Here is a 26,935-nt window from a genome sequence, read left to right as displayed (position 1 = left end):
TCAGGGGCAACTCTAATTCAATACACACAAATGATACTTTTGATCTTAAAATTTTTCCTTCATCTTTCACCACGTGAAGAAATAGTGCCACCAAATACCTACTTGTTACTTCCAGAACCAGGGATCTATCCTCAATATTCCATTTCCTCCTTCCCCTCATCCAAGCCAACACTATGGTCTAATCCAGTACCAGGGTCTATCTCCAAAACATTTGATTTGTTCATTTCTTTCCATAACACTGTTACTGCTCTAGTCTGAGCTACCAATATGTCTGGTCTGAACAACATCTAAGAATATGCCCTTACTTTTCTCTTGCCCTTTTAATCCCATTTCCAAACAGTACCCTGGGCAACATACAGTTTAAAAACATAGAGTATTGAATAACATCAAACCCAAGAGTTTATTTTATATACCACCAAAACATAAAAGAGCTCTGCAAATTCAATTATTTCCTAGTGTTCATTTTTAAACAAATTACATCAACTGAAAGAAACAGTCCTATATTAAAATGTGAAAAAATACACATCTTAGAAATTATGGAATATTATCACAGTCCCACTTAAAATCTGCTAGTATGTTTCAGTTATTCTTAGAATGATATTCAAACTCGTAATGTTTCCTGTGAGGGTTTGTGCATTCCGTTCCTGACTCTTCGGTCTATCCCTCACTATGCCTCCCTCCAAGCACCAGGCTTTGGTCATTCTCACTTCCCTGAAAGCTCCTAGTACTTTCCTGCCTCAGAGCCTTTGCCCTTCCTACAACTCCACCCAACCACACTCTTCCACAGGTAACTCACTCCTCAGGGCTCAGCTCAAATGCTCTGTCTTAAGAGACCTTCAGGTGAAATGAATGAGCTTTCCCTCCTCTCATTGACTAGACTGTTCTTTCCCTTGCAGCAGCTTAATGATATGTGGTCATGTGTTTTTTGAAACACTTATTTGAGTATTTACTGCTTGCGTCCTGCACATGCATTTCCTAGAGGGCAGAGACCGTATCTGTTTTGCTAATCACTGTGCGTCCATAGCCTTGAACAAAGTCTGGCACATAGTAGGTGTGTAATGGCAACATTAAACATAATACCGTTGAATACAAAAGCAAGCAAGCCTTTCACAATCTAGCCTTTGTTGACCTCTTCAGCTGTATCTCATGCATCACTTTATCCCCCATCTCACACATGCAACTGAGACGACTTACTAGGTCCCAAAACCCATACAGTATTTCGTGTCTCCAAGTCCTTGCTCATGGCGTTTTTCTGCCAAGACACACTCTTCTCCCTTTCCCCCTGCAGCTCTCATGCCCTATTTTTTCATCCAGATAATCTTCCTTTGCCCTCCAAGCTCTTCTAGACTCAGCTGGACCTTCTTGGGAGCATTTTGACCCAACCTTAAGTCAAAAAATGTATCTACACACAGGCTCTTCCTGCCCCTCACTAAACAATTAGGAAGATCTTAAGTGATGATATTAGTAACAAAATGCAGGGCTGAGCGCTCAAGGCCACAGCACAGGAGAAAGAACCACACACACAACGGGGCTGGGCTAGAAAAAACACTAATGACCTAGCCATTTCCCATGCCATCGGAGAACAACAGTCAAATTAAAGCTGCCCTGAAGACAGTTTAAAAAGTAGAATTTATAATGTAAGAATTTGTATTTGAAATTTTCAAATGCCAACTTAAAACACTCTTCTAGAATGAAGATAAAAGGACAAACTGATGGGCAAGAAAACATTCATTTTCATATCTCAGATATATGAAAGATTTAAATACAAAAAAAAAAAAGCCCACAAAGATTAAAATACTATAAGAAATATAAATATACAATTGTTCACAACAGGACAGGGAAAATGACCAAGTAGAAAGCAACAAAAGAAATAACAGCATTATAAAATTAAAAGGCAAGTTAAAGAATGAGAAAAACATTTGTAAAGCACAGATTAATGATTATTTTCCTTAGCACACATAAATCAGAAAAACATTCAGTCATGTCCGACTCTTTGTGATGCCATGGACTGTAGCCTACCAAGTTCCACCATCCATGGGATTTTCCAGGCAAGAATACCAGAGTGGGTTGCCATTTCCTTCTCCAGGAGATCTTCCCGACCCAGGGATTGAACCTGGTTCTCCCACATGGTAGGATGCTTTACTGAGCCACCAGGGAAGATCCAGAAAAACACCTCAGGTAGGTTAAAAAAAAACACACACACACAGAAGAAAAAGGAGATAAATATAAAAGAAGTTAAAATGAAAAGAAAGTGAAAATGAAGTCGCTCAGTCATGTCCGACTCTTTGCGACCCCATGGAATGTAGCCCACCAGGCTCCTCCGACCATGGGATTCTCCAGGCAAGAATACTGGAGTGGGTTGCCATTTCCTTCTCCAGGGGATCTTCCCAACCCAGGGATCGAACCTGGGTCTCCCGCATTGGAAGCAGATGCTTTAACCTCTGAGCCACCAGGGAAGCAAATTAAATGAGATAATTATTTTCTTATCAAATTAACAGAGGAAAATATGAATGTGAGTTTCTTTTTGGAGAGAGTGTTAGAAGATAGGAGGTCTCACTGGGTTCTGGTGGAAGCAGAAACTGGTACATTTCTGGAAAGCAAGGAGCTCTCATATGTTGTTAAGACCAGTAAAGCTGCTAATATTCTTTGATCTTATAATTAAACATCTTAGAATCTACTCCAGGGATAGGATAATTGATGAAAAGAAATATTTACATATAAGTTTCTTCATAAAGCATTAAACAGCAGCAACAACAACAAAGGACAGAGTTTATATCTCCATAATTAGGAGCAAATTGGGAAAACTCAGCAGTGGCCACAGGACTGGAAAAGGTCAGTTTTCATTTCAATCCCAAAGAAAGGCAATGCCAAAGAATGCTCAAACTACCGCACAATTGCACTCATCTCACACGCTAGTAAAGTAATGCTCAAAATTCTCCAAGCCAGGCTTCCAATATGTGAACCGTGAACTTCCTGATGTTCAAGCTGGTTTTAGAAAAGGTAGAGGAACCAGAGATCAAATTGCCAACATCCGCTGGATCATGGAAAAAGCAAGAGAGTTCCAGAAAAACATCTATTTCTGCTTTATTGACTATGCCAAAGCCTTTGACTGTGTGAATTACAATAAACTGTGGAAAATTCTGAAAGAGATGGGAATACCAGACCACCTGACCTACCTCTTGAGAAATTTGTATGCAGGTCAGGAAGCAACAGTTAGAACTGGACATGGAACAACAGACGGGTTCCAAATAGAAAAAGGAGTACATCAAGGCTGTATATGGTCACCCTGTTTATTTAACTTATATGCAGAGTACATCATGAGAAACGCTGGACTGGAAGAAACACAAGCTGGAATCAAGATTGTCGGGAGAAATATCAATAACCTCAGATATGCAGATGACACCACCCTCATGGCAGAAAGTGAAGAGGAACTCAAAAGCCTCTTGATGAAAGTGAAAGCGGAGAGTGAAAAAGTTGGCTTAAAGCTCAACATTCAGAAAACGAAGATCATGGCATCCGGTCCCATCACTTCATGGGAAATAGATGGGGAAACAGTGGAAACAGTGTCAGACTTTAGTTTTCTGGGCTCAAAAATCACTGCAGATGGTGACTGCAGCCATGAAATTAAAAGACGCTTACTCCTTGGAAGGAAAGTTATGACCAACCTAGATAGCATATTCAAAAGCAGAGATATTACTTTGCCAACAAAGGTTCGTCTAGTCAAGGCTGTGGTTTTTCCTGTGGTCATGTATGGATGTGAGAGTTGGACTGTGAAAAAGGCTGGGCATGGAAGAATTGATGCTTTTGAACTGTGGTGTTGGAGAAGACTCTTGAGAGTCCCTTGGACTGCAAGGAGATGCAACCAGTCCATTCTGAAGGAGATCAGCCCTGGGATTTCTTTGGAAGGAATGATGCTAAAGCTGAAACTCCAGTACTTTGGCCACCTCATGCAAAGAGTTGACTCATTGGAAAAGACTCTGATGCTGGGAGGGATTGGGGGCAAGAGGAGAAGGGGACGACAGAGGATGAGATGGCTGGATGGCATCACTGACTCGATGGACATGAGTCTGAGTGAACTCTGGGAGTTGGTGATGGACAGGGAGGGCTGGCGCGCTGCGATTCATGGGGTCGCAAAGAGTCGGACACGACTGAGCGACTGATCTGATCTGATCTGATCTGAATTAGGAGCATATATTTAAAAATGTAGGGTGTAATCATATGATGGAACTATGCAAAAATTAAGAAGATATGAATATCATGAAAATAAAGATAAATAGTATATGATCTTACTATAACATTTAAATACTGAAAACTATAAAAAAGAAATAGACCAAATAGTCACTGGTTGGTTGACAAATTTTTTTTTACCTTTCATCATTTTCTAAGTTTTTCACAATAAACACATATTACTCTTAAGTTATTTGTTTGCAATCAACTATCTGAAGATATGAAGGCAAAAAATATTCTACTTGAATATGTATCTTGGTATATTCTACATTCTAACAGCAATGAGTGAAGTAAAACTGTGTAAAACTAGAATAGACATTCATAAATATTCTAAAATAAAAAAAGAAAAACTTGAAATGTTTAAATAATTCTTCTAGTCGACAATTAAGACACTGAATGTTGAATTTTAAAATAATCTGTTAAATTTTAAAATAAACTGTTTTGCTTGAAATGATTAAAAAATTACTTTTTAAAAGAGACATTGCTGCTGATCATTATTAAGTTAGGAAATATTTTAAGTTATACAACCATAGCAATTTTCAACAACTGCAGCTGCAATTGAAAACAATGCAGCAAACAAAAAGATCTTTAGGTGCTTTTTAATCTAAACAAGTTTTTTTTTTTTGGCATACAAAGCTATATTTGTTTCCTTTCAAAATCTCTGGAGACCCTGCCATAATTACAGTCTTCTGTACATGAATTCAGAGATTCTGTTGAATGAAAAATAAACAGTTTGGAGCCAATCCCTTCCTCAAATATAAATGGTAAACTGCCAGCTATAAATATTTTCTCTCTGAAGATTTTACTTTTCTACTGTATACAGATAAGTACTGTATAGAATTTCACTTTCCATTATGTGAAAGTAGAACTTAGGCCAATATGTTTCAGATCCCAAACTTAACTTTTGGTGCATTTTATTTTCCTTTCATTCATTATTCAGTTTAAAAAATCATAGGAAAGCATTCTTTCAAAAACATATTTAAAAAACAGGGTTGGGAGTGATATAATAGAAAATACTCTAAAATGTAGAGGTAGGAAAAAAAGGAAAAGGAACAAAGAGATGAGACAAATGGAATACAGAGGTTGATACAGATTTGAATCTTCCAAATACCAGTAGTTAAATGTGTACAAAGTGAATTGTATACATGAATTAGAAAAAAACTAGTTTATCCTTTTTATAAGAGAAAGAACCTTTAACTATAATAATACAGAAATATAGGAAAAGATACATTGTGTAAAATCTAATTGAAAGAAAGCACATGAAAGATATAGTCGATTTAAAGGTCAATAGATTTAAAGCTAAGATGCATTGATAGAAAAAGTGACACTTTAAAGAGATGAAAGGTTCGATCCACCAGGAAAATACAAAAATTCTATATCTAATTTGACTGCCAGAAAATATATAAAACAAAATCCAGCAAACTAAAATCAGAAACAGATAAATCTCCATAACAATGAAGATTATAAAATAATCCCTCAGTAAATTATGTAATAGGCAGACAAAAAACAGTGGAGTTATAGATGATATGAACAACACCATTTACAGTGTATTACCACTATGTAGTAGAAGTACTAGAAAGTATCAGGTAAGAAAAGGTGTAATTATTGAAAGAAAAATAAGACTAACTTTAAAATAGCTGAAGTAACACTTTTTCAGCTATAACATAATGGTTTATGTACAAAATCCAAAAGAATCTGAAGGTAAACTACCACAAATTAGTAAATTCAGTAATGTCATGGATACAAGGTCAATGTACAAAAATCAAATGTAGCTCTATACACTAGTAAACAATTATAAGGGTTAAAAACCACTTTAAATACCATTTACAACAGTATAAAAAATATTAAAAACCTCAGCATAAGTCTAAATACATTGTGCAAGACTGTACAATGTTTTTGTACACACAAAAACTGCAACAAAACACCACAGTAAATGAGAGAAAATCTACACAAACTGAAGGATATGTCTTATTTGTGGACTGGAAGACTCAATATTGTAAAATATGAAACTTCCCAAATTAACCTGTTGAGTCAATGCAATTCCAATCAAAATCCCTAGAGTTTTGGTTTTTTGTTTGTCTGTTTTTTGGTGAAAATCAATAAGCTAATTATAAAACTTACATAGAAATGCAAAGGGCCAAGAATAGGCCTGACAATCTCAGTGAAGAACAAAATACTATAATTTAGAATTTACAGCACCATATATTTAAGTTTACTATAAAGCTATATACATAAAGCTATACGATAAATTTATATATACATTTCCTATAATTAAGACAGTATGCTACTAGTGCAAGGGTAGATAAATAAACCTGTGGATAGAATGAAGGAGGAAATAGTCCAATGTACATTTGAACACATGTTTCATGACAGAGTTACCATTGTAGATCAGCGAGAAAGGGGTATGCTTCTCAAACAGTGATGACCCAAACGGAAATCCATTTAAGAAAAAAAGTAAATCCTGACCTCTATTTCATACCATATGCAAAGATCAATTTCAGGGCAAGGACAGTTCCAAATGTAAAATATAAAATAAAGCTTTCAGAAGAAAATATAAAAGAGTATCAAAGATTACAAACACAAAAAGTACTGATCTCAAAATAATCAAAATACTAGAAACTTCATTAAAATTAAGGTTCATCTGAAGTTACCATTGACAGGATTGTTGTATTTAGCATCTCCTTTGGAAGGGATGTGTTATATAGAAGCAGACAAATGAAACAATACTGAAAGAGCCAATATAAAGGTATGAAAACTTGTTCTACATCAATCCTCACAAGAGAAATGCAAATTGACACCATGACGAGATCCCATTACTTAGCATGACTAATCGTTAAAAGGGCTAACCATTCCAACTGTTGATAAAGATGTGGCACTGGAAGTCTCACACTTAGCTGGTAGCAGTGTCTGAAAAACTGGCAATGAAAATGAGACATACATATGATCTATGACCTATAAATTACATGTGCGCATGCTAAGTCATTTCAGTTATGTCCAGCTCTCTGTGACCTCACAGACTGTAGCCCTTCAGGCCCCTCTGTCCATGGGATTCTCCAGGCAAGAATACAAGAGTACACAACCAGGTAATATCCAACAGAAATGAGTGATTATGTCAATTTAAAGGCATGCTCAAGATTAGTCACTAAAGCTTTATTTACAACAGTCCCAAAGTAATCCAAATGCCCATCAACAATAGAATGGCTACATAATTGTAGTATATTCATACAAAGAAATATGTGAAGATGAAGTATTGCTACATGTAACACAGGTGAAGTTTACAAGCATACTGTTGCACAAAATAAGCCAGAGACAAATGGGTAACTACTACATGATTCTATGAATATAATGCAAAACAAGCACAACAAAGACCTGGTAATGCAGACAAAACTGTGGGTACTTCTGTGTGTGGGTATTGAGGAGGGGATGGGTAATAATTGGAAAGAAGCTTGAGAGAGGGTTCAGGGGGCTTGCTACCAACATTCTCTGAAAGTTTACCAAAAGTGCTCTATGATTGATTCATTTTTCTTTATATATTTCAAGCAATTAAAAATGCTACTGGAAAGAAAAAAAGCCTGTCCACACTGCTATGCTAAGCTGCTAAGTCACTTCAGTCGTGTTCGACTCTGTGTGACCCCATAGACAGCAGCCCACCAGGCTCCCCCATCCCTGGGACTCTCCAAGCAAGAACACTGGAGTGGGTTGCCATTTCCTTCTCCAATGCATGAAAGTGAAAAGTGAAAGGGAAGTCACTCAGTCATGTCCAACTCTTTGCAACCCCATGGACTGCAGCCCACCAGGCTCCTCCGTCCATGGGATTTTCCAGGCAAGAGTACTGGAGTGGGGTGCCATTGCCTTCTCCCCACACTGCTATATTTCCTGGTTAAAGACAATCTTAACCATTCAAAAGCTTGTTCTATTGCTTTCCCCTTGGTAAGACTTATTAGACTAAAATATTAAGGGACTGAGTAGTAATCCTGGTAACCACTTCCTATCTGTCCATTGTAAGTCATTGAAATTCTCTGAAACTTCAATTTCCTCCATATGCAAATGAAGTCAATTTTTTTTCATACAGGTGAAAATGAGAACCAATGTAACAATACATATTTTCTTAAAATTTTATCATTTCTATGTGATCCACTGTGAGTCAAGGGAATCAACTGAATACTGTCCAGACTATGCTACTATTTTTTGTCTTGTAGAAGGTGTTTGAGAGTTACTATGGAATGAATTTTTTAATCTCTTCTTTAGAATTACCACAGCATTGATATATGTTCAGAATGGACTGAAATCCTAATGTTCTAGGACACATGGTTTTAGAAATTATGGAAGACCGATACATGTGATATGTGAAAAGGAGGCCATATTTAACTACTAAGCATTAATGATGAAACACTAGGTCAGTCCAGCTCCCTAGGCCTTCACTGGCAACACTCCCTCCCAAGCGCATCTGAACTGCTGAGAGTAGGTTCCTAGTTCTCTTCTCTTTCTGCAACTTGCATGCCCTTTCATAAGTTTAAAATTACTGCAGTTAGTAAATGTCTTTCTGCATGAGGATAAAATATAAAATTAATGAGCTTTTAAATTTTGTGGGTTTTTTCTGAAGATCTAAAAAACTCTTAAGAACTTTTCAAATATTTACATTATGTCCCTTTTTCTCATTTCCATATGGCTTTTGAAGACAAGGAAGTGGAATAAATGTACAGAAAATGATTATCTCTATCATTCAGACTAAGGCCAAGGATGAAAATCCTCATGAATGAAATAATTTTAAATCAACTGCTTAAAAAAACAAAACAAAACTGAAGAAGCATAATTTGGCTTTTACATTTCGAACTGTTTTATCAAGCAACAGCAGTGAAAGACTAAGGAAACGGGGAAAGGGATCTGTGGCCACTTCTCCTCATGGAGGGAGCCCACAAAGCTCAGGTTCTGCAGCTGGAAAGGTTATCTGTGTCGTTAAACATCCCTGAAAGCCTCCAGTTTGCACTGGGTTCAGATCGTCCCCCTCAGAGAAGAGGACATGAGTGGAGCAGAGAGGTGCTGCCTGAGGAAACCATTACAAGGGCCAGATGTTTGTTCAATTGTGATAAAACCTCGGTACTATAGGTGCAAATCCCAAACTGAGTATCTGTGACATCTAAGGAAAAATTCCGAGTTGAAGAGTAGTATATTTTTAATCAGAGACCGAGAACTTTTTCTTTTTAGAAAAGCAAAAGCTATAAATGCAATAAATCATCCGTGTTTCTTTCCAGAGAAAGAGAAGCAAAGTGATTTCTGAACTTAAAAAGCCATTTTCTTATTTCTTCCTGTGATAGGCTGACAGATTATTATATAAAAACAGAAATTTAAGAAGTATTTGAATTTCACACACACACAATTTCTAAAAATTTATAGAGAATAAGAAAGCTTTAAAAAAAAAAAAACTTTTTATACTCCCAAAGGTAAACAATAATTCTAATTTACTGTCATGTAACAAATATCACATAAGTGGGGAATTTTAATAAATTCTCCAAATAAATCCAAGGCCATTCAAAAAAGTTCCCCAAATTTTAATTGCTTATTTCTTCTACCACAATTTACGTGAAAAAGATACTATGTGTGAAATACATATCTTGCATTTTCCCATGGTTTCAGTTTTTTAAATGACAAGAATTTTGTTTTAACATATTATTTATAACCATTTGGGTTATCTTTGCATTCATTTAATGGTTTTACATTTCTACACCTGAGCTGTTCTAAAAATACATATAATATCTTATTCTAACTTCAGAGCCATGCTGTGCATTTTCTCTTTTCATATAGTATTTCTTACACTAAGAGGTGCTGCCAGTGAGACTGGGAGAAAACCCTAACCACAGGCCAAACACATCAAACCCCAGATTCATCTTTCTGACACTTAGGCCCCAGAGGCAATATAAGAGCAGCCAAAAAAATTCCCATTTTTTTACTATTATAATTTTTCTTTCTATATTCATACAGGATGCCAATAAAGATGAGTTTTGAAACCACAGAAAATAGTACCTCTAGAAATAACAATGCTGATACTTAAATGCAAACAAGTGTTAGCATGAACGATCAGTTTATTGGCAACTGACGCATCAAACACTTAAAAACTTGAAATACTTGGGGAGTAAACAGGGAAAGTCAGTCATATGGAATGCTTAGGGAAAATAAAGGGTGAGGAATTAAAGCAAATTATATATAAATGAGTTACTGAACCATATTCTACATGACTTTAATAAATTGGGATTTAAATGTAGAAAAAAATATAGTAGTAATTAATTTATATCCAGACTTGGACTTTGAATTGCCAGACTATTTAATTCACAATATACAATTGTGTGTTGCATATTTTCTAAGCACAGATCAAATAAAAATAAATAGGTTTTAAATGCCCCCTTCCTTTTAGGTACCCACATATCAAGGGAAACACATGGCAATAACTAGGGTGTCAGTATAAGAAGTGCTAAAATACTAACAATAATTCACATCCATCGAGCATGTTCTAGAGACCAAACTCCATTCCAAGTGTGTGTTAATACTTGCCAACACCCATTGACATACTTAATTCTTCCAAAAACTCCTACAAAAAAATGTAGGTGCTGTATTTTATGCTTATTATGCAATGCAGAACTGAGATATATGACTCATGTGAGTCAAGTCCACACAACTTTAAAGTGCTGGAGCAAGAATTCAAGCCCATGTATTCGAATTCCACAGCCCAACTCGTTACCACTGCTGCACCCAGTTACCAAGCAGAGTGTGATTTAGGGAGTGTGCTTTTAGGAGTCAGATTTTCAAAAAATAGGGAAGGCTTTTCACTAAGTCCCTTCATTCATTCATGAAGTACTGGGTTGGCCAAAAAGTTTCTTTGATTTTTAGTAAAAATAAGACATATTTTTCATTTTCATTAGGAACTTTATTGACACATTCACTAACCAAATGACTCTTTTGGCCATCCCAATTTTTACCAGCCCTACCTAACATTCTCAAAGGCACAAAATTATGAACAAAACAAAGATTCACATCTTATGAGCCTTAGTGTCCAGCAGAAAGATTGGACAATAAACAAGACAAAGAAGTAGAATAAGGTAGTTTAGAAAAGAGAGAGAAAACAGAAATGTGGGGAGTGGGTAAAGGTGAGAAAAGGATGATTAGAGAAAGGTTCACTGACAGATGAATAGATAAAGAGGATGTGATACATATATACAATAGAATGCTACTTGACCATGAAAAAGAAATAATGCCATTTGCAGCAACATGGACACAAGAGATCACCACACTAAATGTAAGTCAAAGAGAAAGTCAAATACCATATGATATTGACCATATCACTTACATGTGGAATCCAAAACATGACACAGTGAACCTATCTATGAAAGAATCAGGGACATAGAGGATAGATTGCTGGCTGCCAAGGGAGAGGGTGAGAGGGGGATGGATTGGGAGTTTGGGATAAGCAGGTATATATAGAACGGATAAACAACAAGGTCCTATGTACAGCACAGGGAACTATATTCAATATCCTGTGATAAACCATAATGGGAAGGAATATGAAAAAGATCTTCCATTATGGTTTATCACAGGATACTGAATATGAATAATATTCAACATTGATATTAAATATTACACAGCTGTATAGCAATAATTAACACATTATTGTGTATATCAACCATACTTCAAAAAAATGAAAAAAAAAAAAAAAAAAAAGGACCTACTGAGAAAGTGACATTAAATAAAGACCTATAGTAGATGAGAGGTAACAATCAATGTACTTCTTGTTAGTATAATAAATTTCCTTATTTTAAGCTGCTCATTGCAACCAAAGCAAACAAATTAATATTTAACCTACCTACCTATATGTTTGTTGTGAAAATTAAAAGAGAAAATAGGTACAATACATTTAGCATAAGTGCCTGGCTCCTAAAAAGAACTCAGTGAATGCTGGCTATTACTATTACTGCTTTTGTTTTAATAAACTTATGAAATCAGATATGTGAAGTTTCTCCAGTACACTCATACAGGGTGTCCAAGACAACCACATCATACTTTCTGTTAGATGTCTACAAAGTAACTGATTCTGGACTCAATATATTAAGCATTACAATTTAGGTCTAAAGTACAAAAGTATCATTGACAACAACCTTCCATGATATAGTTCTTCCATGAGAACTTGGGTTACTGATGACATCCAAAGATTCATCAAAATAGATGCAAGAAGCTCTCGGCACCCAGACATGAGCTGAGGGACATAGCAGAAGGTGTGAGGGGCAGCCTGCCTGTTCACAGACTGCCCTTTCTGGAAGCTTCATGTCTATTTTTTGGCTGAAAGGAAAAGTGTTTACTTCTTCGATGAACAAATGATTTTCCATAGCTCTGGGATATGAAAAGATCAGTAGCGATAAAAGGCTTAGGAAGAGCTCTTGAATTTTTTTGCCACCATTGTGAATTTCTTTATAAAAATGTTGATATATGGAGGACAATCAAGCAACGCATGGAAAATATGTATTCCAGGTCCAAAAGCAGCTTATTCCAGCAAGATTTCCTCAGCTCTCTCCCTAATGATTTAAACATCCATTTCATTCACTTCTGCAGAAGTACATTCACAGGAGGAGTGAGTGTGAAGAACAGTAGCCTTTATAGCTAGAGGCCACTTCCTTTCCTTACCTGGAATGCTGTCTGATCCTTTTTCACACAGGGGAGGGAAAGGATCCTGTTGTTAAGCTAAATTCCCTGTCTTTAGAAAAGAAATACTCTGGTTGTATTCTGTTACTAGATTTTTTTTTTTTTTTCACTTTCCAAGCTTAAAAGTACTAAAAAACCTAAAAATCTTTGGGCCAAGTAGCCAGATGTAATATATTATTGTGTCAGGGTACTTCAATGTCCTACTTGGCTAAGTCATTTTCAAAAATATTTTCTCTTTGGTGATAGACATCAAGTTCTATCTCCATGCCACAAAACCACCAACTGCCTTGGAGTGCTGTCAACATGGTTTTATACTTTCTTTCTACACTGCTCGTGGAAAATGTACCTCAAAGTCTGAAAACAAAACCACACTCACTCCCAGTTCATTTTTCTTTCTTTGATTTGGCAAAGGTTGTCCTTCGTGTATTTTCTGGTTCCCAGCACACACAAAATTGATCTAAGAGTTTGGACCCAACTTCTTTTAATCTTTCTGATATCACTGTTCTCAGTGAACTTCATGAAGCCAGCCATCCTTATCACTTGTATTTGCTGTGTTTTTCCACCCAAATGAATGAGTTAGTAAGAAGCGGTTTACGGTAGATATCTAAACAGGTTACAGGATTAGAGACTATAGCCATTCAACAGTAAGACTTGAGTGCTTTGGGTTTCAGAGTTTAGTTCAATGTTCCAAAAGTCCCCTTCCAATCCTACAGTTCTCAATTTTTAAATCAATATGGGAGATGCTCTGAATGTGAGAGCAGAAGTTCCTGATCACATACTCCATCTGAGGTGCTTTTTTGAAAAATAAGAAACAAACAACATTCAGAGGAGAAAAAGAAAGCAGCCGAATACAGAATTGAACTTAAAGGTTTTTTTTTGACAAAAAGTAATTAATTTTTTTTCAGGTTAATTTCAAGAATGTCTGATTTTTAAAAGTGGACTTTAAATAGCAGTTTTGGTTCACAATAAAATTTCACAGGAAGTTTCCTTATTCCCCTTGTTTTCCCAAAACCGTCCCCTCCCCTAGCCTCTCCCACTGTCAACCACCCACACCAGAGTGGTACATTTGCTATGACTGATGAACCTACACTGACACATCACTATCAAGCAAAGCCCATAACTCACATCGGGCTTGCTCTTGGTATTATGCTATGATCTTTTATTCCCGTCTGGACAACAGAACTCATGTGTTGGCAACTGGAAAGAGGCCTTCAGCAGACAATCTCACATCCTCCGATCTATTCATCGACAGCTATTATCACTTAGCCAGTCGATGACCAGTTTGAAAAAGAAAAGCACTTAATATGGCTCCATCTGTTACTCGGACACAATTTTGGCAGTACTTTCATTAATGTACATTGCTATGCTATGCTAAGTCACTTCAGTCGTGTCCGACTCTGTGCGACCCCATAGATGGCAGCCCACCAGGCTCTCCCATCCCTGGGATTCTCCAGGCAAGAACACTGGAGTGGGCTGCCATTTCCTTCTCCAATGCATGAAAGTGAAAAGTGAAAGTGAAGTTGCTCAGTCGCGTCCGACTCTTAGTGACCCCATGGACTGCAGCCTACCAGGCTCCTCCATCCATGGGATTTTCCAAGCAAGAGTACTGGAGTGGGGTGCCATTGCCTTCTCTGTAATGTACATTATAGAGGCAGAATGGCCAGTTGTGACTACCCTAGTTGGTAACTTCCGTTCTCTGCTCTAGCCCTCACATCCTCATTACTCTGCTGTCTTTCATGGGGTTTACCACTTTATAGCATATTATGTAGCTGACATTAGTTTACTGTCTCCAAGCAAGTGGAGCTATTCTTTCTTCAGAGACATCACCCCGGTTCCTAGGAGTGGCCCGTATATAGTAGACATGCAATAAATATTTGTCAAATGGATGAATGAACAAGGATGCTTTCTAAAGGACATGATTTTAGGGAGTGATTTTGGTCATAGTTTAGAGCCCTAGTTCGTCATGACTAACCAGGTTCCATAAGTCACTGATGTCCCTCTGTGCCGCTAGGCTCCTCTGGGGTCCCTGCTAGATCAGTGTGGCCAGTGTACTATGCGAAAAGACTAGAAACCACAGTGGAGTCTAGAGATGCCTGATGTCCCCAGTTTCATCTGTTGTCATGCAAGGTCTCAATTGACATGGACGGCCAACTGGGAGAGCACAGCCATTCCTGGCCAAGAGCAGCCCTCCCAGAGGCACTTGAACAGAGAGATGCCAAGTCAGGGCCAGGAGGCATTTCTTCAGGGGGGCCAGAGCACGGACATGGTGACACTGAGGATTCTGACTGTCACAAGTTTCCCCAGTCTCCTTCCCACTCACTCACATCCTGTTGCCGATGAAGAAACGAAACTCTGAGTCAGCTTACAAATGGGAGGATACATATTTTTCCTATGAACCTGCACTGATATTTCATTATCAAGCAAATTTGAATTCTGTAATTTAAAAAGTGGGGGAAAATAAAGGAACCAAAGAATTGGGACTGTTTAAAACAAATGGATAAGCCAATGTAAGATATAAAACAGTGAGCTGAATGAAAAAAGTCAAAAGTCTCCTTTGCTTTCCTACACAATCTCTGGCTAGAGGGTGTAAAGGTGGGTGGCAGGAGGAGAGGAACCACAGTTATGAGAAGAAAAGAAAGAATTACAGAAGTGGAAGTAAATAAAAAGGGCCTTGCTTCCCTGTACTTTCCTGACATTCACAGGTAGGACTTGGAAAAAAAAAAAACTCTGTGAGTTATAGATTATACATGACATGCCGTACCCTGTACTTTTTTATATCCTTAAATAGAACCATGCTATATTATTTAAATACAAAAACATAAATTTCAATATGCACTATTTACTTATTTATCCCCGAATCTCTTCCTGGAATGTAGGTTCCACGTGGACAAGAACAGGGTGTATTTTGCCCTCAGAACACTAACAGTGCCTGGCGCGAGATAGGCACTCTGTCACTGAGCAAATGAATAAACAAATAGCTGCACACCCACCACATACTTCCTATTCCAAGTTCAACTGACACTTGTTTTTTATCTCATGTGGGAAAAACAAGATGCTTCTCCATCCTCTCCCGCATGCGTGCTCCCAGAGCAGCATAAGAGAAAGGATGGAGCCAGTGGTGGTTTTTATTCTCAAAGACTCGATCCTGCTCCTTGATACCTGAGACAGTTGATACTGACAGACTGCCTCTTCATTATGGTTCAATATCTGTGAACAGATGCAGACAACTCTCCAAGTCATGGGGGATTAGGGAAGGGCCCTCCTCCCCTCCGCTGGGCGGGATTCCTTCAGCCCTGCTTGAAGCAAGGTATGCCAGCCCTCGTGTCCATGTGGCTTCAGCTGCTTTAATTAGAAGTTAGGAGGTAAGCTGATGGATGGGCACGAAGCAAGAGTGCCAGCCACTTCTCGGTGTTAATTCAAATCCCATACACATCAGCTCCATAGCTAAATCCCAATCACAAGGACTGGCTTCGTCCTCCACCACTGCCAGGGGTAGAATCAAGACATACTGCTACTGTCACAAGTTTCAAACTAAGTCCAATGAAAGAAAATTTGAGCCAGTTTAGTCCACTGGATTAAGACCATAAAAAATGAAAATCTCGCAAAGCTTATTCAAGAAAGAGATTAACATGCCTAATAATGAGGGGGCTTTCTAGTTATACTGCCAGGTATCAGCACAATATTCTAAAGTATCTGCTTTATTACTTGTGTAAAAATTGTCCAGATTGTGGAGTAAAAAATATGGAACAAGGGTCAAAGACTGTATACTAAAGTACAGGAATTTACAAAGCCCTAGAAGTTTTTTAAAAACACAGTTTAAAATTCAAATCCCCGCCAAGTAAATGCCTAAACAAATTAGAACTGCAACTAAGTCACAGTGATTATATAACTCTTGAGTTGCAGAAATAAAGATTTTAAAAGACACAGATTTAAAGAAAAAGTACAAAAGAAAAAACAAACGTGAGTATGTTTATACTGGTATATGGTGACTGGTGAGCACTTGAAATAACTTATACATTTTTTTAAAATACAGTTTTTGCATGGCACGGCTACTGCTATCTGTAACTTGGACCATTTCTCAGTTAAGGAAGACCTTACTAGCCATGTTTTACAGCTAGCTGAAGAAGCAAGCCTGCACCCTTCTAGAAAGCAGGGAAATGAACATTCTGCAAATTTCACGTCTTCAGTCACTCAAGTCGGCTAGCACCCTATCCTCTCTACCAGGGAATTCTGTGATCCCCCCAGAAGGCCAGCATGCATGCTCTTTCTTATGAGCTCTAGTCTCAGAGCTCTAAATATAAAATTAATTAAAACTCAAACCACTGAAACATGGAGTAAATCTCTCATGGGCATCTTCTTTATGATGTTTTTCTCCATTTCCCCACTTTTGATCACTTCAAAACCCCTCATAATCTTTAAACCCTACCCTGCACTATCTCTCTTTCACTTGAAGCCAAATCTGGCATTCATGTTTTGTCTACTCAGCAGGAGAGCAATTTCAACAATCTCCTGCTTTTTATAAGATCAGTTTATTCTTCTCAATAAAATAATTCGTTTCAGATGAACCTGGTTGCCGGTCCTCGGCTTGATTCCACTGTGGTGTGAGTAAGGAGAGAACACACTTCCTGCTCCACTCCTTTTTAAAAGCAAAGACACTAAGTCCTATCACAGGCCCAGAACAGAACTTTCATACTTCTTTAAAACAGAGCTGGGTTTTGATAACCTAGATTCTCAAAGGTCAAAAAAATTAAAAATCAAAAAAATTATAATTACAGGACTCTTCTCAGTTTACTTTTATAAAGGCTCAGATGAACTATTCTTCAATTTATCAAACTATCATAAGTCATCAAGAATATAAATCTTATGTATATAACCAGTGCTGCGGCCCTGCAAACATAAAGAGGTTGCCAATAGGAAGCCAACATGTTATCTTAATGTCTTACAACTTAATTTGCTCCTAGGATATAATAAATACTGAAAGGTAGGAAAATATACTGGTTCAGAGCAAAGGATCTTAAAGGAATAACTCTGGAAAATCTCTGCTGACAATGGTACAGAGAAAAATCAAGCAAGGCATGTTTATATACAGAATGATACAGATGATCTATATGAAACATAATCAAAATCAACAGAGTCTTGGGTTACATCAGGGATGTTGCTCCATTTTCCTTTCTATCTCCCACATGCACCTAAAATCATCACCTCCTGCACATTTTGACTCATTAATTCAGTACCAGTCATGGAATCACCTGTGAGTATTTTCACCAGTATAATAGCAGTTTATCCTGTCTGTAAATCCTAGCCACCTTGAGCTGCATTTCAAGGAGGGGTCCCCTCGGTGCACATGTGCTCCAAGGCCCTAAATCATGAGTGCCTGTCAGTGTCTCAGAGCCTGTGCCGATTAAAATAGAAAGGCATCTCCTCTCTGCTTTATCATGCAATAATTACATGAGGTCTTATTGTTCATCTTACCTTCACACGTGCGTCCATCTGCAGAGATTGAGAAACCCTGTTCGCAGATGCAGTGAAAAGAACTGTCTGTGTTCAGACATTCTCCATGAGGACCACAGAGTCCAGGTTGTTCACATTCATTAATATCTGGAATCAAGAAGAGTTCCACATACTTGAAAAAAACCTGCTTCGCTTTCTGATGATATCAGATAAGACAGGAAGCAAAATCTATTACAAAATGGCCAGACGTGTATTTGGTGGCACACTACACCGTTTGTATACACACCAGACCACAAGACAAGCTGGACTGTCAGGAGAGAGAAATTACTTGGGTTGAATCATAGGAAATAGCCAATGTTCACCATTTTTATCCTAAAAAGAGCAAGTTTATAGGCTCAAACAAGGGTACCCTTTAAAATATATATATATATATATATATATTAGAGTCTTGAGGGTATCTAATAAATTGAGTCTTTCGTGAAATATTCTTCAGTACGAATACTGTGTTCTCCTTCATCTTCTTTCACCACCATGAAAACAGCTCTCTTGTGGCCTGTATGTCTTCTCAAGTCCATGACTATCCATCCCTGGGAAGTGAACTTAAGGGAAAGGTTGGACAAGTCTAACGGTGTTTAACTCAAAAATGTCACTTCTCAAATGTCTGAATATACAAAGGAAATTGACTCCAATCTATTTCACTGAAAATGGATACAAGAAATAAAGTACAAGAAAAACGTGGCCTTTAATATTCGCGCAGCTTTGTGATGATGAAATTATGGATGAGCATCCAGTGCTTAGTGTGGTACTCAACACCACCAAGAGTTGGTACTGCTTATTACTAAGACTCACGTACACTTCATGCTGTAGTTGTGCTGACTACTGTGTGTTGACCATCTCATACTATGCTTGTCCTCAGTGAAGAAGATTATGCTCCCTTCAGCCAGGGTGATGATGTACTTCTAAATGCTAATACCGCAGGAATTGTTTGGTATCCATGCAGAGACATTACTTTGCCAACAAAGGTCCATTTAGTCAAGGCTATGGTTTTTCCAGTGGTCATGTAAGGATGGAGAGTTGGACTGTAAAGAAAGCTGAACACCAAAGAATTGATGCTTTTGAACTGTGGTGTTGGAGAAGACTCTTGAGAGTCCCTTGGACTGCAAGGAGATCCAACCAGTCCATTCTAAAGGAGATCAGCCCTGGGATTTCTTTGGAAGGAATGATGCTAAAGCTGAAACTCCAGTACTTTGGTCACCTCATGCAAAGAGTTGACTCACTGGAAAAGACTCTGATGCTGGGAGGGATTGGGGGCAGGAGGAGAAGGGGACGACAGAGGATGAGATGGCTGGATGGCATCACCAACTTGATGGACGTGAGTTTGAGTGAACTCTGGGAGATGGTGATGGACAGGGAGGCCTGGCGTGCTGCGATTCATGGGGTCACAAAGAGTACGACACGACTGAGTGACTGAACTGAACTAAACTGAATGTTCTTTCAAAGCAGTCCTAATGATGCTGGCTAAGAGCACCTGAAGGGGACAATGTATATGGTGCTGACTCACATGACTGCCTGTATGTACTGCATCTTAACTGCTGTTTGTCTCCTCTGTGTCCCCTCTTACACTGACTGCTTATTCAAAAGAACTTCATATTTTAACTCTGAGTCCACCTCCCAGTAGAGCAAGTAAAGAGTGTATTACGAATACTTGTTCACCAAAAACTCTCGGTTTTGTCCATTCTGTTCTAACTGAACAGTGATTGATTAAGGTTCTCTTAGTCAACTGGAGTCATAAAGGTATCACATGTCCTAGGCACCATCCAAGAAGTAGCCCTACTAAGGTCATTTTCCTGTCCTTCTGAAGTCATTTCTTACTAATGAGGTCCTCGGGCTTCCCTGGTGGCTCAGTGGTAAAGAATCCACCTGCCAAGGCAGGAGACATGGGTTTGATCCTTGGGTCAGGAAGATCCCCTGGAGAAGGAAATGGCAACCCACTCCAGTATTCTTTCCTGGGAAATCCCACGGACAAAGGAGCCTGGCGGCTACAGTCCATGGGGTTGCAGAAGAGTCAGATATGACTTAGCGACTAAACAACAAATAGGCCCTCAACACATCATCTTAAAAGTCCATCTTTAATGGAGTACATACATACAATGGAATAGTACTCAGCCATTAAAACAGAATGAAATAATGCCATTTGCAGCAATATGAGTGGACCTAGACAGTGTCACACAGAGTGAAGTAAGTCAGACAGAAAAGGAGAAATATCATATGACATCTCTTTTATGTGAAATCTAAAAATAAAGGATACAAATGAACTTACTTACAAAACAGAAACAGACTCACAGACTTCAAGAATGTTCTTATGGTTGCCAGGGGAAGGATGCGGGCAAGGGATAGTTAGGGAGTCTGGGATAGACGTGTACACGCTGTTATATTTAAAATATTTAAAATGGATAATCAACAAGGACCTACTGTATAGCACATGGAACTCAGCTCAATGTTATGTGGCAGCCTGGACGGGAGGGGAGTTTGGGGGAGAATGAATACAGGTATATGTATGGCTGAGTCCCTTCAGAATTCGTCTGAAACAATCACAATATTATTTGTTAATCGGCTATACCCCATGCAAAATAAAAAAACAAATTTCAAGTCCATCTTAAATTCAATTAAAAACTTTTACTAATGGTTTCCTAAAAGATGGTTGAGTAGGCAGGGCCCATACTGTAGAGAAGCTCACAGTATGATAGGGGAGGCAGAAACCAAGACAAATAACTATAAAGTTGAATGGGAGCATGGAAAACATACAGATGAGGGGCCTTTACAGTGACCTAGAGAACATGCTTAGCCACCAAGCTGGCAGCTCCCCGTCCTCCAGAGGGTCATTACTTTCCCTGTATCCAGGGTCTCCTGGGGCTCTTCCTCATGTCTGTTCCTCTCACCGTGTAAAGGGAATTCTGGCAATATTACTGATTTAGCTATCTGAATATTAAGCTTGAACTCTTTACCCTTCCATCCTCCATATATTTCAGGCCAGTTGGCTTATCTACTGCTGAACCTAACTAAGAAATCAAGCAGGAATTACTCATTTTCTGAACAACTCTCCCATTCTGGTTATTGTCACTAATTTTAAAATATTTCAAGAAAGAGCAATGAATCATTTTCTACTTTACTATTTCTTAATATGATTCCACTCTGTGAAATCCTTCCCTTCTTTTGTAAATTCGCTGGTATCCTCTATGTTTGCTATCTACTGAAAATATCTTAGATTGTAATCTTTCCTGAACTCTGACCTTCTTTTACCCATTAGCACTATTCTTTCTTTCCAACCTGCTGCCTGGAATCTGTTGCCCTCCACCTGGGCAACAAGGTGCCATAAAGTTCCACTGGCCTGGGGATCAAGTCCAGGGTCGCTGTCCATCTTGTAGAGCCTTAGAGGTTACCTAAGACCACCTTCTTACTTTACCTATGACTCAGTGTGACCTTTTAAAAACTGTCAGACTTTGTAACTTTGCATAGGGAATCGTGTGCATAAACATTTTTGCTTCAAGAGAAGTCACTGATTAACAAATAATTGTCTAAAAAGTCTATGACAGGAACTGTAGACGAATTCCCAGACTTTTTTCCAGGAAACCACCAAGAAAGAACAACATGAATATCTGGAACCAGAGAAACATATGCATTCAATTTGGTTTGTACTTATTGAGGCATTTCTAAACTATGCTGCTAGTAACTCAGCTGAAAGTCAGACTATATTTAAGTTGGGTTTCTTTCATGGGTCCGAGATTCCACAGAAATTCACAATTTGGCATGTGTAAGTCAAAATGTGAAACTGAGTATATTCTGAAGCTCAAATGTATGCCACCACATTCCTAAAGAGACTATTAACATAGAATTTCCATGCTGTCTGTGTACCATAATTAATTGTCCTGAGGGAAGAGATTTTTACACTTTCAATTGAAAATGCCTTCCTGAATATGGACCTATCCTCAGATTATTAGGTAAGATTTAAACTTTATGCCTATCACACATTATTTTTCAAATATGTTCCATGGTTATTCACATTGTCATAAATTATGTTTTCAGCATTCAAACAAACTGAAATCTATGCCCACATACAGAATGCTGACATGATCATGGGATTAAATAGAAGTAGGCTACTAACTTCAGGCAGAGTGAAGGATCATAAACCTGCCTCCAGTGATGTGGCAAAGAGAGATGACTCCAAACAAGGTCAGTGCACAAGACATTATAAACAGCCTCTAATCCGAGTAGGTGGGTGATGGAGCAAATTCATAGATACTATTTTTTTAATGGTACTATATCCCACTGCAGGAATATTTTTCATTAATTTGGATGTAAGTTTTTCAAGTAGACATATTAGTTTATTCTGGAAATTAGGAGTCACCAATGTAACTGAGAAAAAAGTCAATTTAATAATGATTTATAGTCAATAAAACATCATATGCTTGAAGCAGCCACATTTGAGCTCCTAAAAAATCTCAAACACAAATTTAATATACTGAGAGAAGACAGTATAATTAATTAATCAGATGACTAAATTGGTTTCTTATAATTTAACTCTAGAAGTACATAAACTTTGCAATATGAACTCATCGTCCATTTATATAAGACTTGGTTTTACTTCTATTTGGTCAAAACTTTATGACAAGAAGAAACAAAAAAAATTATTCCTAAGCCCAAATGTCTGTAATAAACACAGGATTCAGAGGTTTAGGGGTATCTCTTGGCATTTTTATATAAATCAAGGTTCTATTAAGATTTAAAAGTCCCCCAAATGGAAATACTGTCATAAATTTACAATTCAAATCTTTCTTCTCAATTGTATTAAGTCCAAACACATTTAGTTTCTGTATTGGGAACACTGAAAATTTTAAGTTTACCTTGAAGGTAAATAAATATATACTCTCTAAGGTACATGCTGCAGAATATTTACATCCTGGGATCAGCAAGGGCATTAATTTTAAAAGATCTTGAGGCAAAGGTCCATGTATTTTATATCTCAGGGACACAGAGCTGAATGTAGATAAGATACATAGGGTAAATATTCTAGAACCACAACTAAGAGAGTAGACACCATATTCCCTTTTTTAAGAATACTCTGATTTGGGACATGTGAGAGGAATATAAATTATGACAAACCAGAATTTTACAAGTCACACGTGTCCAGGAACAACAGATAAAAATGACTCCAACAAACTTTTATTTATATGTAATTTGGGCTATATGGAGATCAGTCCTGGGTGTTCTTTGGAAGGACTGATGCTAAAGCTGAAACTCCAGTACTTTGGCCACCTCATGCGAAGAGCTAACTCATTGGAAAAGACTCTGATGCTGGGAGGGATTGGGGGCAGGAGGAGAAGGGGACGACAGAAGATGAGATGGCTGGATGGCATCACCAACTCAATGGACATGGGTTTGGGTGAACTCCAGGAGTTGGTGATGGACAGGGAGGTCTGGCGTGCTGCAATTCATGAGGTTGCAAAGAGTCAGACACGACTGAGTAACTGAACTGACTGAACTAACTGACTGAGTTCCATAATGATGGAGGAACAATAAGAAAATTTATCCAGTATTATAAATAAATAAGAGAACAGGTAAGTGTGAGTTTTCAATGGAAAAAGGCATGGGTTTATTAAGACTAATAATTGTAGAAAAATTTGTAGGGTAATTAGGTATAGCTAAAAATGTTGGAACAAATGTGACTTTTTAATCACAATGTAAAAAATAACTCTTTGCATTATACTGGGGGGGCGGAATCACTGAATCTGTCTGCTTTCCTTTGGCTATACATGTAACAATAATTGGCATGGCAATGTAGAGAAAATAAAGGGGAAAGATCTTAGGTTCAAATCTCAGTTCAATTACTTCTTAGTGAGGAGCATGCTAATTAACATCTCTGAGCTTCCGTTACTCAATCACAAAATGGATAAAAGTTTCCTCCTCGATTCTCTACAAATCAAGTGAGGTAATACAGTAACAGGCACACAACAGGCATTTAGTTAAAACCGTGTTGTGATCGGTGCTGTGCTCTTATTAGTACCTGTGTCCACTGTACAGTGAGTGCTCCTTTATCCCCAGAGAACACGTTATAAGACCCCCGGTTGGATACTTGAAATTATGGATAGTACCAAACCATGTATACACTACTTTTTTCTTATATATACATATAATAAATTTTAATTGATAAATAAGGCACAGCAAGAGATTAACTACTAATAATAAAATAGAATGAGAACAGTATACCAAAATAAAAGTTATGTGAACACAATTTCTCTCTCTTTTCAATTATCTTACTGTGCAAGTTTAATGCCTTTTTCATTATAAGGACTTAGCATGCACTGTGGCCATGACTTTTGCAGCCTGAGGGTCAACAACAAAAACAGAATGAATTTCTTCTTCTCTCTTCACAGTATCACAGATAAAAGATTTGTTCTTTTGTTGCCATTGATCTTAGCAACCTTAAAATAGGATTTTTTTTTCTTAAGAACTTTCACTTCTTCATTAAAAGAAAAAATACCCTTATGGCTTCTTTTTGGTATATCCAAATGGTTTGCATCACTACCCTTGTTCTCTGGAACCATAATGAGGTAAGATAAGAGTTGCTGGTACACAGGCACTATGGTGCCTCAACAGCGGATCTGATGACGGTAGAGATGGCTACTAAGTGACTAACAGGTGAGATGTGCTGGGCAAAAGGATGATTCACATCCAGAGCAGGATGAAACGGGATAGCATGAGATTTCACATACTCATTAGAACAGCAAGCAATTTAAAATTTGTGAATTGTTTCTGGAATTTTCCATCTATTTTCAGACCACAGCTGACTGCAGGTAACAAACAGCAGATAAGGGGAGGAGGACAGCTGTTCGGGAGATCAAATGTGATAGCACTTTGAAAAAATATAAAATTCTGTCCTCTGTAATTATGACCAAATTATTAATTAGGCTTTTTTGGGGAGAGGGAAAGCTAGATACTGAGTAAAAACAGGGATCAGGAAAAACAAAAAAGCAGAAACATGTTATGGGACAAAATGAAATAGGCCCATGAAGGATATGTAAAAATGAAAAGGTAACTTAGAATGAAATACCAAGGTTGGCCAATGGAAGGAAAGTACAGCAAAGCACAGGTGATCATAGTTATCACAGAATCACGCAAAGCTAGGACACAGTTCCAAAATGCACGCGTTTTAGTTAGTTTGGTGCAGTGCAAAGCAGGAACATCCTGTACTTGATGTAGACTCAAAAAAATTATAATAATACTTATAAATAAAATTATTAAAAATTTTCATAGCTCATTTATATATACAGTGGTAAAACTGTGAACTATTATCAGGAAGCAACACAGAACTGAGTAATTATGTAAATTATAATTTAAAAAGCAGAGAAAGAAGTTTACCTTGACATCCTTTATTGTCATTTAGCTGGAATCCATCTGGACAAGTACATTCATAGGACCCTTTAGTATTAATGCAGTCTCCTCCCTGGCAAACACTCTTGTCCTCCAAGCATTCATTGATATCTACAAGTCAATTTACAAGATGTATAAGACAAACTGTATTAAGAAAAACATTTTCCTTATCTTTACACACTAGACTCACATAAACGATTATTTTACATCTCTGGTAATGCATGATTTTAAATGAATGACTGTTTACCTTTTAGAGTTATTAAAAATGAAACATTTTGAAAGGATTTTAGCTTTTAAAATTTGTACAATATAAACAGATGCTATACAAGATCCTGTATTACACATCACAGGAAAGATTTTAAAATATCTGGCATGCTCCCTGCCTCCAAAGAAAAATGATTGTACAAAAAAAAAAATCCCCAAATTGTATTATAAAAGTAAACACAAAAATATTGAGTTGATTTATAAGTTCAAAATAATTTAAGAATTGTCAAAGATATATGTCACAAGAATAGTACCAACTTCCAGAGTCACATGAATTTAGAGAAAGATACTGTGAAGATTAAAGGTAGCTTGTGTAATAGAAGGAACTTACTTGAAGCCTTGACAGCAGCATGAACAGTGGCAGAGGGGTAATAAGAGGAGTTTTTGGAAGGCAACGGAATGAGCAAAATCAGAAGTCATTTACTCAGAAGTTATCACAAACAGGTATAATGCTGTCTGGACTTCTTAAAAATGTATATACTTGTAACATATGTCCAACTAAAAACGGTTTATGTAAGCACTAATGAGTCTTGACTGTGAGCATGTAAGACAATTAATGACCCCGCTCACTGCATGAACTTGAGGCAGATCTTTCACAAGGGTTGTTTATAACCTCAATTACTCCTATCAAAGTTCATTATTCCTAACACACTCCATGAGTCTCGATTCCGTTGTATGTGTAAGATTCAAATTATTAGCACTGAAGAAACCTAAAGGACAAAACCTTCTTTGTTCACTCAGAATTTGGTATGTTATGGTATTTCTTGCAAATAAGATTACTACTAAAATACAACTGCACTTATTTTACATGCTAGCAAGGTAATGCTCAAAATCCTTCAAACTAGGCTTCAACAGTTCGTGAACCAAGAACTTCCAATGC

At 37.5% G+C, this 26,935-nt stretch overlaps 1 protein-coding gene and 1 non-coding gene across 17 annotated transcripts in view; both read right to left on the bottom strand.

Annotated features, from left to right (window-relative positions):
• The window catches only part of LTBP1 (latent transforming growth factor beta binding protein 1), a 458,508-nt gene that overhangs the window by 74,072 nt on the left and 357,501 nt on the right, over nucleotides 1–26,935 (bottom strand). For all 16 annotated transcript variants that reach the window (XM_055539766.1, XM_055539768.1, XM_055539765.1 and 13 more), the window contains 2 exons: nucleotides 25,780–25,902; nucleotides 18,385–18,510 (listed from right to left, as the gene is read on the bottom strand). In XM_055539766.1, the coding sequence (XP_055395741.1) occupies nucleotides 18,385–18,510; nucleotides 25,780–25,902 (249 nt within the window). The remainder of the gene's footprint in view (nucleotides 1–18,384; nucleotides 18,511–25,779; nucleotides 25,903–26,935) is intronic.
• TRNAW-CCA (transfer RNA tryptophan (anticodon CCA)) lies at nucleotides 2,385–2,456 on the bottom strand. Its single transcript has one exon. It is a non-coding gene; the product is annotated as a tRNA-Trp (tRNA).

Source organism: Bubalus kerabau, chromosome 11 (assembly GCF_029407905.1).
Source record: "Bubalus kerabau isolate K-KA32 ecotype Philippines breed swamp buffalo chromosome 11, PCC_UOA_SB_1v2, whole genome shotgun sequence".
Taxonomy (NCBI): domain Eukaryota; kingdom Metazoa; phylum Chordata; class Mammalia; order Artiodactyla; family Bovidae; genus Bubalus; species Bubalus kerabau.
The sequence above is the reverse complement of the archived record's forward strand: the minus strand, read 5'-3'. Positions and strand labels throughout refer to the sequence as shown.